The 12,474-nt window shown below is 34.6% G+C and overlaps 1 protein-coding gene across 1 annotated transcript in view; it reads left to right on the top strand.

Moving 5' to 3' along the window:
* CFTR (CF transmembrane conductance regulator) overlaps window positions 1-12,474 on the top strand; it is a 226,552-nt gene that overhangs the window by 103,412 nt on the left and 110,666 nt on the right. Inside the window, exon 15 of the mRNA XM_081147741.1 lies at window positions 1,250-1,378. Coding sequence (XP_081003867.1) covers window positions 1,250-1,378 — 129 coding nt within the window. The remainder of the gene's footprint in view (window positions 1-1,249; window positions 1,379-12,474) is intronic.

Below are 12,474 nucleotides of genomic sequence, written 5' to 3'. Positions count from 1 at the left end.
AGGGGTTTTGTTTACTTTTTACTAGAAAAATTCCATAAGTACCTTGGATGAAACAGGCAGACTTGTGATGAATTGATATGTTTAATAGCATAGATCAATTAAGAGCAGTATGACCTTCGGCAATCACAAGTCATTTAACATCTCTGGGCCAAGGTTTCCCTCTTTGTAAAATAAAGGAACACAATAGGTTATCTCTAAAATGATTACTTTCAGTATTTTTATAATTTTAAAAAAGATTTCCTAAAGGATAACTTATCTATATGGTTTTAATATCAGTCTGAATGAATTCTCAAACCTGAGCCTATAAATTTAGTTGTTAAGAATGATTTCTTTAATACCTAGTTATTATTTATTGATTGCTTCTACCTCCAGGCAGCACATATTTAGTCCCCATTACTGCCCTAGAATGTACCCATCATTATCCTCATTTACAAATAAGGAAAGAAAAGTTTAGAGGTATTCAACTGTCTAAATTCAAGCAGCATCTAGAAAGTCAATGTGGAGTCCAGAGTCAAGGCCAGGTTTATTTGACTCCAAAAATCTTCATACCTAGCTAATGTGCTATGTTCCAATTTCATAAGACCCCTTCTTTAAAGTTTTAGTGCTGCTTCTGTGAATTTTGTTGAGTTCTTGAGAAACAAAAATATCCTTTGCCTTTGGACTATCTATAATCACTCTTTTTCAAATTTTTGAAATGCATCTAAATAGGACAAATAAAAACTTCTAGGGGAATATACTAAGGAGTAGAATTATGTGATTTAATTCATAGCTGGAAAGAGAGATAATCCTAGTCTACTGAGAAATGTGCAAACATCAGTTGGCATTAGGTCCTATTGGGAGATTTCTAGTATAATTCCAAACTGTATTTTTCCATAGACCCACTTAAATAAATTAAGGAGAGCTCTGGGAAGCTTTAGTTTGATGGTACTGTTAATTTGATTAAAAGTGTGACACTGGTAAGCATTAAAATGGTAAAATTGTCCAAAAATAATAGTTACATAATCAGTGATACGCTTTCAGAATTTTGAAGAATTGTAGTGTTTCTCATTTTTCAAAAAGCTATGTTGCTCCAGTGAACATTATATTGGCTGTGGAGTGACACCACATGTGTCATAATGGTTTGTATTTGTTGAAATTCACTTAACTTTAAATAGTAGTGATTTCTTATTTTTACGCATTCAAAACAAAACCACATAGGTGATGTGAAACTGTATAGTCTCATTGTAGTAACCATGATACCTTTCTTCAGGAGTGCTTTTTTGATGATGTGGAGAGCATACCATCAGTGACTACATGGAACACATACCTTAGATATGTTACTGTCCACAAGAACTTAATTTTTGTGCTAATTTGGTGTTTAGTTATTTTTCTGGCTGAGGTAAGAATTTTCTGATATAAAATATTACTGTGATTTAGAGTTAAAGTAAGAATAGTTTGGAAGGATATATGCATATATATGTGCACATGTATAAATGAATATACATAAATATAAGTACATATGTATATATGTAACTTTATGTTGTATAATAGTATGATTGTTTCATGTAAATATTTTATTATTTCATATATATCATATAAAATAGAGTTACACATGAATCTTCTATATGAAGAGAGTTTTTAAAAAATATATTTTTATTGACTTTTAGAGAGAGAGAAACATCAATATGAGAGTGAAACATCAATCAGCTGCCTCCTGCATGCCCCCTACCAGGGATCAGGCCCACAATCCTGGCATATACCCTGACCAGGAAGGGAATCAAATTGGCAACCTTTTGGTGCATGGCATGACACCCAACCTACAGAAATACCCTGGCCAGGGCTATGAAGAGTTTTTAATAGAGAGTTTCAGAACCTCAAAGTAGAATGCCTTTATATGGATTAAAATTAAACACTGAAAATCATTTTGCACTAAATTTTAAATTCATTTGACTTTAGATATTACATTATTAAAAATACAAGTGATGAATCAACACCTTTAAATGACTTTCTTTAAAAATGAAATAAATATATATTAGTGGCCTAGTAATCATTGTAAACAATCCTTTCAGAGATTTGAATTACCTGCTTGCTTACAGAGTATTTTTGTGTTCAGCACCACCATCATGGTGTTTTTGCCATGCTCCTGCTGTTTTTCATATCAGTACGTTTAAACAAAAGGGAAGTGCAAATAGCACAGTGGGCCACAAAATCAAAATCAGTTCCATATCAATGAGCATAAGAGGTTTCTTTTTTTTTTCCTTAAAAAATGTCATGTAATCTTTATTGTAACTATCATAATGTCCCAGTAGGTACAAAAAAAAGAAAAGTTTATCAATAATGGAAAAATCTTTTTACATTATTTAATATTTTAAGCCACTGGGGAATTGGATTGCTAATGACATAATTGTACTGCATTACCAAATAGTATATTCTTACAGACAACCTTAAATGAGGTTGGATATGTGAACACATTCAAATTCATTCAGCTTTATTAATAAAAATAATAGGTTCACACATAGTCTAAATAAAGCATGACAAACTGATTATGTGACCATTTGTCAAAATACACATTACAATCACTTAAACAATGTTCATGTCCTTGTGATATAATGATCTCATAGGTGAGCTTTCTTTGGTTTACAAAATAGAGGTTAATTATTTAGCAAACATGGATTGTACAATAATTTTATGCACTTAAGGATGAATTGTCTATACTTTCTCACATATCTGTGGTCACTTTTTTGTTCCAACCGCATCAACTAATGTTCATCACTTCTATCTATGACTACTATAAAGATACTTCAGGGTTTTAATTAGTTGACATCATATTTTCTTTAAAGAGTATTTGGAGAAAGTAGTTGAAGTTCATAAAGTTCCTCTGTCTTACATTAACGCAACAATAAAAAGATGACCTGCATGGTGACATAAAACAACATTCTAAGTCAAACACAAACAGAATCTCCACTTAGATTTTCTTCATACATTATGCATTACAATGTCCTCAGTCTTCCATGAAAACTGGATATCTACCTAATATACAAGACATCACAGATCTTTAAGGCAGCAACAATCAACTCAATGATATCACACATACACCAGGAATAAAAGCATAGTAGCATCAAGTGATATGAGTGGAATCACATTAATATTTCCTTCTCAAAATAGCTCACCTTAGCTTAGAGTGTTGGCCTGTGGACTGAAGGGTCTCTGGTTCAGTTCTGGTCAAGGGCATGTATCTCGGTTCCAGGCTCAATCCCTGGCCCGGTTGGGGTGTGTGCAAGAGGCAACCAATCGATGTGTCTCCCCCACATCAATGTTTCTCTCTCTTCCTCTCTCTCTATCCCTTCTACTCAGCATAAGAGGTTTCTGAAGCTGTTTGATGGATGAGGCTTTCCTAGATCAGGAGCAGCCACCTAGATGGCAAAAGGGGACCAGGTGGATGCAGTGGCTTTAAGGCTGAATAAAGAATATTTGACCTCCAGTTGTCTAAAAGGGGCAACTGTAACTCAGCACCAGTCAAGGACTTGCCATGAAGGAATTTGGGATTAGTTTTGCTAAATCTTATTTATCAAGATAAAATGGAAAACTAGATTTTTCTGTAAAATTTTACCATTTTAAATGTGGGTAGTCAATTAAATAAAAACAAACACTACAGGGGCATAACAAAACACACTTATAGATTCCATTCAGCCTGTGAATGACTACTTACTCTAGATATTTATTCCAGAGGACACTGCTGGATGTGTCCTAATATACAACCTAAATCTAACAGGAAGGCCCACACTGCCCTCAGGGGAGAAATGAGTCAGGGGAATAGTTGCCTTTCCTGAGGCTATATAAATATATACATAATTGAAACCAAATGATGACTACATGTTTGTCCTAATGTTAAGCTATTTCTAACCTCATATGAGAACGCTACATAAAATATCACCACTCCTCTGTGACCAAGTAAGATAGTGTTAAATGTCTAAAGGTATGTCCCCAAAAGTTGTACATACTACTTCACCTCTAAACCATTGGAGTCCATTTGATCTTTGGGTTCTGATAATAGCTGTTTTGCCACACTACTATTTTAAATTAACAAATCAAATGGAGGCTTGATATGAGATATAGTATAGCATAGTGCCAACTTTGGAATCAGACTGAGCTGGCAGTGAATTCTAACCCTATTTTATTAACACTGTGAAACTCAGCCAGTTTGTTGACCTCCTTGAGCTTCAGTTTCCTCATTTATAAAATGGAGGTTGTAATAGCACCAGCTTCATAGGCCATTTCTGTGGGTTAAGAGACATCATGATTATAACACACTTAATGTAGGGCTTGACACATATCGAGCAATGCTTGTTCTCATTAATATCCGTAAGGTCATATTTTCATTATAAAGCTCAAGATAGTTTATGGTGAACAAGTTGATAACACAGACATAATGAAAGTTTCAATAATTCCTTTTACATTTTAACAAAAAATGTGGGGTTGGGTAATTTGACACTCTCACATAAGTAATAAAAATTGAGTTGAAATGTATTTTAAATTTACCTCATTAATCTCTGCCAGTCTTGTCAAATGACCAACATTAACTCAGGCCTGTGCTACATTTAATCTCAAACCAACCCTTTATAATTATTAATGTTTTGAACCTTTGCACTGAACAATCACATTTCTTGATTGTTTTCAATTTATAGTGTTATATAAGAAAAAATGGTCCTATCTGAATGTGGTGGTGATTTATGTTAATTTATAAGACTTTTGTCCCATGCAGCTTCATAGGGTTGAACTTACACATCTTTCAAAATGGTATATAATTAATTAATTAGTTATTGAACATTGAGCTGCTTCACATGTGTACAATATTATTAGCTCAGTTAATCAAGAAGGTGGTGGTCCTTTGTCTTTGGGCTAGAAAATAACAACAGAGGATGTAAATGCTACCCATTTATTTGAGTTGAACTCTCAAAATTATTGTAAAAAAATTTCTTTTTAATTGACAAAACAATTGGTAGTGCCATTTTGTAGGCAAGAAACAATGTAGTAAATGATAAAATTTTTTGGTCAATATCTTGGAGTCATTGCCAATTAACTGGCTCTCATAATTTTAAATAACAAAAACATGGTGATAGTGGACAAATAGTAATTGTTTTAATTATGTGCACAGTTATGCAGCTAAACAAATTACTCACTGATGTTCACAATTCTGGTACCTTCTTTGGATCAAAATTTACATATATATATATGTTTATTGGTTACGCTCCTTTCTTGATACCAGTGTTCCCCTTTCTCATTATCTTTGAAATATCTCATCAGTGCTTTGCATCATGCTGTAGGTGCTAATCCAGGAAGATAGTTTAGTTCTTTTAAATCTTGTTTAGAGCCTCATGCTCATCATAATCATAGAACTAAAAGAAAGGTTAAAATACATTTCTTTCTTGGTGAAAGTGATTTAACTATTTTTAGTTTTCATAGGGGCTGTACTTCAATTTATATTTTATGATTATATACAGTAGATTTAATGTGCTTCTCTGTTATAGTATTGAATACATAGACTTTTTAACTTTTTCAAAGTGTTATACTGAAAAAATTAGTTTGGTCTATTCAGTTTGTTACCACTTATTATTAGTATATCATTTTGATGAGGGTCAGTCTACCATTTTACCTTTGTACCATTTTTCATACTATTGGATAATATCTTCTATAAGTTCTTAGATATTACACCAAGGATGTAATATTTCTGTTTTATTGGTCTTTCTAGTGTTCCTGCCTGAAATCATTGACTAAATAGAGAAAAAAATGCAAATAATAGATTAGGAGGCAGTTTCCTGGTTCCTTTTACAACAACCAGAGGGTGTTGTTGTTGGCCAGAGTATCCAAAAAATCCTGTTTAGTGTTTTCATTCTGAGATTTTTAAGAAATGTGTCAGAGAACTGCTATCTGCTGTATCCTATTCTTTTATGATTTCCCTTCTGTCTGTTAATGAAGAATCCCTGGGCAGCTTGGACATATAATATGCTCCCATAATACCACTGCTGCTATTGACCAACAGTAATCCTTTTAAGGAAGCTTTACTTAGCATGGGTCTAAGTTTTAGGACATGATTTGACTTATGAAGCATTGAAATCATCTATTAAGTCATGACAAGGTGTCAGTTTAATATTACTTCCTGTCATTCATTTAGCCATTAACTCACTCAACACACACACACACAAATTTATCTTTATTTTTGAAAGTATTACAGATGTCCCCTCCCCCCTCATTGACCCCTTTCACCCCACTCTTGCCCCTTCCCCAGGCCTTCACCACACTATTGTCTGTGTCCATGGGTTGCACATATAAGTTCTTTATTTAATATCTCTTCCCCAGCCCCCCTACCTCTTCTCTCTGAAATATTTCAGTCTATTGCATGCTTCAGTGTCTCTGGATCTATTTTGTTTGTCAGTTTATTTTATTCATTAGGTTCCACATAAAAGTGAGATCATGTGATCCTTGTCTTTTTCTGACTGGCTTATTTTACTTAGCATAATATTCTTCAGGTCCCTCCATGCTGCCTCAAAAGGTAAGAGATCCTTCCGTTTTATAGCTGCATAGTAGTCCATTGTGTAAATGTACCACAGTTTTTTTTATCCATTCAACTATTGATGGGCATTTGAGATGTTTCCAGTTCTTAGCCATTGTGAATCACACTGCTTTGAACATAGGGGTGCATATATTTTTTGTGATTGGTGTTTTGGGTTTCTTAGGATATATTCTTAGGAGAGGGGTCACTGGGTGAAATGGTAGCTCCATTTTTAATTTTTTGAGGAAACTCTACACTGTTTTCCATAGTGGTTGTACAGTCTGCATTCCCACCAACAGTGTACTAGGGTTCCTTTTTCTCCACATCTTCCCCAGCATTTGTTGTTTATCGATTTACTGATGATAGCCATTTGGTCAGGTGTGAGGAGGTACCTCATTGTCCTTTTAATTTGCATCTCTGATGATCAGTGACGTTGAGCATTTTGTCATATGTCTCTTGTCTATTTGTATGTCCTCTTTGGAAAAGTGTCTATTGAGGTTTGCTGCCCATTTTTGATGGGACTGTTTGTCTTCCTTTTGTTGAGTTGTATGAATACTTTATATATTTTGGAAATTAACCCTGTATCAGATGTATCATTGGCAAATATGTTCTCTCATACATTGGGTTCTCTATTCATTTTTATGCTGGTTCCTTTGCTGTGCAGAAGCCTTTTAGTTTGATGTAATCACATTTGTTTATTTTTTCCTTTGTTTGTCTTGCCCTAGACGATGTATCTGTGAAAATTCTGCTATGTGAGATGTCTGATATTTTGCTGCCTATGTTTTCTTCTAGGATTTTTATGGTATCAAGACTTACATTTAAGTCTTTTATCCTTTTTGAGTTTATTCTTGTGTATGGTGTAAGCTGGTGGTATAGTTTTATTTTTTTTGCATGTATTCCAATTTTCCCAACACAATATTGAAGAAACTGTTTTTACTCCATTGTATGCTCTTGCCTCCACTGTCAAATATTAATTGAGCATACGGGCTTGGATCGATTTCTGGGTTCTCTGTTCTGTTCCACTGATCCATATGCCTGTTCTTGTGCCAGTACCTAGCTGTTTTGATTGCAGTGGCTTTATAGTATAACTTGATATCCAGTATTGTGATTCTTCCAACTTTGTTCTTCTTGCTCAAGATTGCTGAGGCTATTTGGGGTCTTTTTTGGATCCATATAAATTTTTGTAGTATTTGTTTTAGATCTGTGAAATATACCATTAGTATTTTAATAGGGATTGCATTGACTATTGCTTTGGGTATTATGGACATCTTAATGATGTTCATTCTACCAATCCATGAACACAGTATATTCTTCCATTTTTTAATTTTTTTCTATCTCTTTCTTCTTTGTCTTGTAGTTTTATAAATATAGGTCTTTTACCTCCTTGTTTATTTCTAAGTACCTTAATTTTTTGTTGTTGCAATGGTAAATGGGATTGTTTATTTAGTTTCTCTTTCTGAGAGATCACTATTGGTGTATAAAAATTGGATTGATTTCTGGATGTTTATTTTGTATCCTGCTACATTGCCGATTCATTTATTAAATCAGTAGTTTTTTAGTGGAGTACTTAGGGTTTTCTATTTACAATATCATGTCATCTGCAAATAATGACAGTTTTACTTCCTTCTTTCCAGTTTGGATTCCTTTTATATTTTCTTGTCTGATCGCTGTGGCTAAGACTTCCAATACTATGTTGAATAAGAGTGGTGAAAGTAGACATCCTGACTTGTTTCTGTTCTTATGGGGAATGCTTTTAGTTTTTGCCTATTGAATGTGATGTTGGTTGTAGGTTTGTCATAATTGGCCTTTATTATGTTGGGATATGCTCCCTCTATTTCCACTTTGCTGAGAGTTTTTATCAAAAATGGGTGTTGGATTTTATCAAATGTTTTTTCTGCATCTATTGATATGATCATGTGATTTTTGTCTTTCAATTTATTTACATGATGTATCACCTTTATTGATTTGTGAAAATTGTACCAGCCTTGTATCCCTGGTATAAGGCCCACTTGATCTTGGTGTATGATCTTTTTAACATATTGCTGGATCTGATTTGCTAATATTTTGTTGAGGATTTTAGCTTTTATGTTCATCAGGGATACTGGCCTGTAGTTCTCTTTCTTTCTTGTATTTTTATCTGGTTTTTGATTAGGTGAATGCTGGCCTCATAAAAAGAGCTTGGGAGTGTTCCATCCTCTTGGATTTTTTGAAATAGTTTGAGGAGGATAGGTGTTAGTTCTTCTTTGAATGTTTGGAAAAACTTCCCTGTGAAACTGCCAGGTCCAGGGCTTTTGTTTTCTGGGAGTTGTTTTTATTACTGCTTCAATATCATGAGATGTTCTTGGCCTATTCAGGTTTTCTGATTCTTCCTGATTCAGTTTTTGAAGATTGTATTTTTCTAGAAATTTGTCCATTTCATCCAGTTTTTTCAGTTTGTTGGCAGATAGTTGTTAATAGTCTTTGCTTACTAGTTTTTATTTCTGTGGTGTCAGTTGATATTTCAGTTCTTTCATTTCTGATTCTATTTATTTGAGTCCTCTCTTTTTTCTTGATGAGTCCTCCTAAAGGTTCATTAATCTTTTCAAAGAACCGGATCTTAGATTCATTGATCTTTTGTATTTTTTTTTTAGTCTCTATGTCATTTATTTCCTCTCTGATCTTTATTATTTCCTTTCTTCTGCTTACTATGGGCTTTTCTTGTTCTCTACTAATTCTTTTAGATGCAGTGTTAGGTAGTTTATTAGAGCTTTTTCTTGTTTCTTGAGGTAGGCCTATAATGTTATGAACTTCCCTCTCAGGACTGCTTCTGCTGTGTCTCATAGATTTGGGATTGTTTTGTGTTCATTTTTATTTGTTTCCAGGAATTTTAAAAATTTCTTCCTTGATTTCATTGGTAACCTATTCATTGTTTAATAACATGTTATTTGGCCTCCATGTGTTTTAATGTTTTTGAGTGTTTTTACTGTTGTTGATTTCTAGTTTTATGCCATTGTGATCCAAGAAGATGCTTGATATTATTTCAGTCCTCTTGAACTTGTAGAGACTGATTCTGTGTTCTAACATGTGGTTTATCTTTGAAAATGTCCCATATGCACTTGAGAAGAATGTATATTCTGCAGCTTTGGGGTGAAATATTCTGTAAATATCAATTAAATTGATCTGATCTAGTGTGTCATTTAGTTCTCTGTTTCTTTGTTGATTTTTTGTCTGGAAGACCTATCCACTGATATCAGTAGAGTGTTAAAGTCCCTTACTAGACTGTATTGCTATTGATCTCTCCCTTAAAGTTCTCCAAGAGCTTTTTTATATATTTGCGTGCTCCTATAGTTGGTGCATATATGTTTAGCAGGGTTATATCCTCTTGTTGTACTGGTCCCTTTAGTATTATGTAGTGGCCTTCTTTGTCTCATGTTATGGCCTTTGCTTTGAAGCCTATTTTGTCAGTTATAAATATTGTTACTCTTGCTTTTGTTTGTTTGTTTGTTTCCATTTGCATGGAAAAAGTTTTTCCATTCCTTCACTTTCAGTCTGTGTGAATCTTTTGTTCTGAGGGGGGTCTCTTTTAGACAGCATATATATGGCTCATCTTTTCTTATTCACTCATCTACTCTATGTTTTTTGATTGGAGCATGTAGTACATTTACATTTAAAATTATTATTGATAGGTCCTTATTTATTGAGATTTTTTTATACCTATGTTCCTCTTTCTCTCAATTTCTTCTTCTTAAAGCACTCCCCTTAACATTTCTTGCAATGCTGGTTTGGTGGTGATGTACTCTTTTAGTCTTGTTTTGTCTGTGAAGCTTTTTATTTCACCTTTTATTTTAATGATAGCTTTGTTGGATAGAATAGTCTTGGGTTTGGGTCCTTGCTTTTTTTACTTTGAATACTTCATGCCAATCCCTTCTAGCCTGAAGTGTTTCTGTTGAGAAATCAGCTGACATTTTAATGGGAACTCAGTTGTAGGCGATTTTCTGTCCCTCTCTTGCTGCCTTTAATATTCTTTCTTTTTCTTTAATGTTTGTTGTTTTGATTATGATGTGCCTAGGTATGGGTTTCTTTGGGTTCATCGTGATTGGAACTCTGTGCTTCCTGAATTTGTGTGACTTTTTCCTTCACCAGATTAGGAAAGTTTTCTGTCATTATTTCTTTAAACAGGGTTATGATGCAGATGCTATGTTTCATGTTGTCCCAAAGTGCCCTTAAACTATTCTCCTACTTTTTAATTCTTTTTTCTTTTTGCTGCTCTAACTGGGTGTTGTTTTCTACCTTGTCTTTCAAGTAACTGATTTGACCTTCTGCCTCATTTAATCTACTTTTTATTCCTTCCAGTGTATTCTTGATGTCACATATGTTATTCTTCATTTCCAACTGATTCTTATTTATGGTTTCTATTTCTTATTTCATGCTGTTGTAGTTTCCACTAAGTTTCTTGAAATTCTCACTAAGTTACTTGAGCATCCTTATATCATTACCTTCAACTCTATATCTGATAAATTGCTTGCCTCCATTTCATTTAGCTCTCTTTCTGGAGTTTCCTCCTTTTCTTTCATTTGGGGGTTGTTTTTTTGTCTTCCCATTTGTGTTGTCCCTTTGTATATGCTTGTATGTTTTAGAGCAAACTTCTTTGTTTCCCAGTCTTTGTGGAGTAGGGAAGAGATGAAAGAAAATAAGAAAAAGAATAGTGTAAGGAAAGAAAAGATAAAAAAAGATAAAGAAAATAGAGGAGAAAAAATAAGGAAAAATGACAAGAAAGCAGGAGAAATAAGAAAAAATAGGGTAAAAAAGGGAAGGGAAAAATTAGATCTATGAAAGAAAAGGAAGAGACTAAAATAATAAGAAATCAATAAAGAAGAAAGATAAAGAGGATAAAGAAGACAAAAAATACAGTGGTGTTCATCTGAGCAGAGTTTAGTGCCTCCCTTTAGATCCTGCTCTTCTGATGACTGAGGCTGACTGTTTTGCCTGCCAGTTCTGGACTTACTGGGAGGTAGTTAGTTGCTAACCACTGTCAGAAACTGTCCTCCTTTGGTTCTCAGCAACCTGTTTGAAGCTTCAAGCGATACACAGTTTGTGCCTTTCTCCACAGGACTTGGTTACACATTGGAGGGTACAAGCAAGCACTCTACGGCCAGTCTGTTAGCAGCACTGGGCCCAGTGATGGGCCAGCAAACTTCCCCATGGTCCCTGGGTGGGCTTCACCTCCACCTGCCTTCACCTGACAGCCAGCTGTCAATCTTAATCACTCAAAAGTTTATTTCTGAAAGTGCTTTCGGCAGAATTGGGAATCTAGACCTCTAAGTGGAATCTGGAGTCTACACCTCTGGGTCTCTCGTGAGAGGGATGTGGCATTGAGATTTCAGGGAAAGTGGTGGATGTGTTTCCCTGTCCCAGAGCTATTCCTCTGAGAGTGTCCCAGAATATCACCCTTCCCTCGACTGGGCAGAGATCCTCATATGCAGTCCAGTGAGATCAGCTGGAAACCTAGAGTTTCTATCAGTTCTCCTGTGTGAGGGAAGCACCAGTCAGGTTTCTGGGTTAGTGGGGTGGTTGGCCCCACCCCCAGTGACTGGACCTTCTTGAGACTGTTCAAACCACTAGGCTTGGCCTCTGCTGCTATCTCCTCTGCCTCAACACATATTTTTTTAGTTCCCTCATTATGCCAAGCACAATTCTGTGTACTATGTGTACAGTGAAGAATAAAAGAGGACATACAGATGGAGTATATGAATGAACTTATGTTTATGTTAAAAGAAGATTTATAATGCTGTGTTTCTTTGGTAAAACTCAAAATGTGAATAGTGTTTTAATAGGTATTCATTTAACACAGATCTCATTTTGTGACTTGGGAGGTAGATCTGAATTCTGTACATGTACAAAGCTTGTGGAATAAATTGGTTTTGGTTCTTTATCTTTATATAACATGTTACATGCTTTTTCCAATA

Source organism: Miniopterus schreibersii, assembly GCF_964146895.1.
Source record: "Miniopterus schreibersii genome assembly, chromosome: 9".
In the NCBI taxonomy this organism is placed as follows: Eukaryota; Metazoa; Chordata; class Mammalia; order Chiroptera; family Miniopteridae; genus Miniopterus; species Miniopterus schreibersii.
Note: the sequence above shows the minus strand (reverse complement) of the source record. Positions and strands in the feature narration are given on the sequence as shown.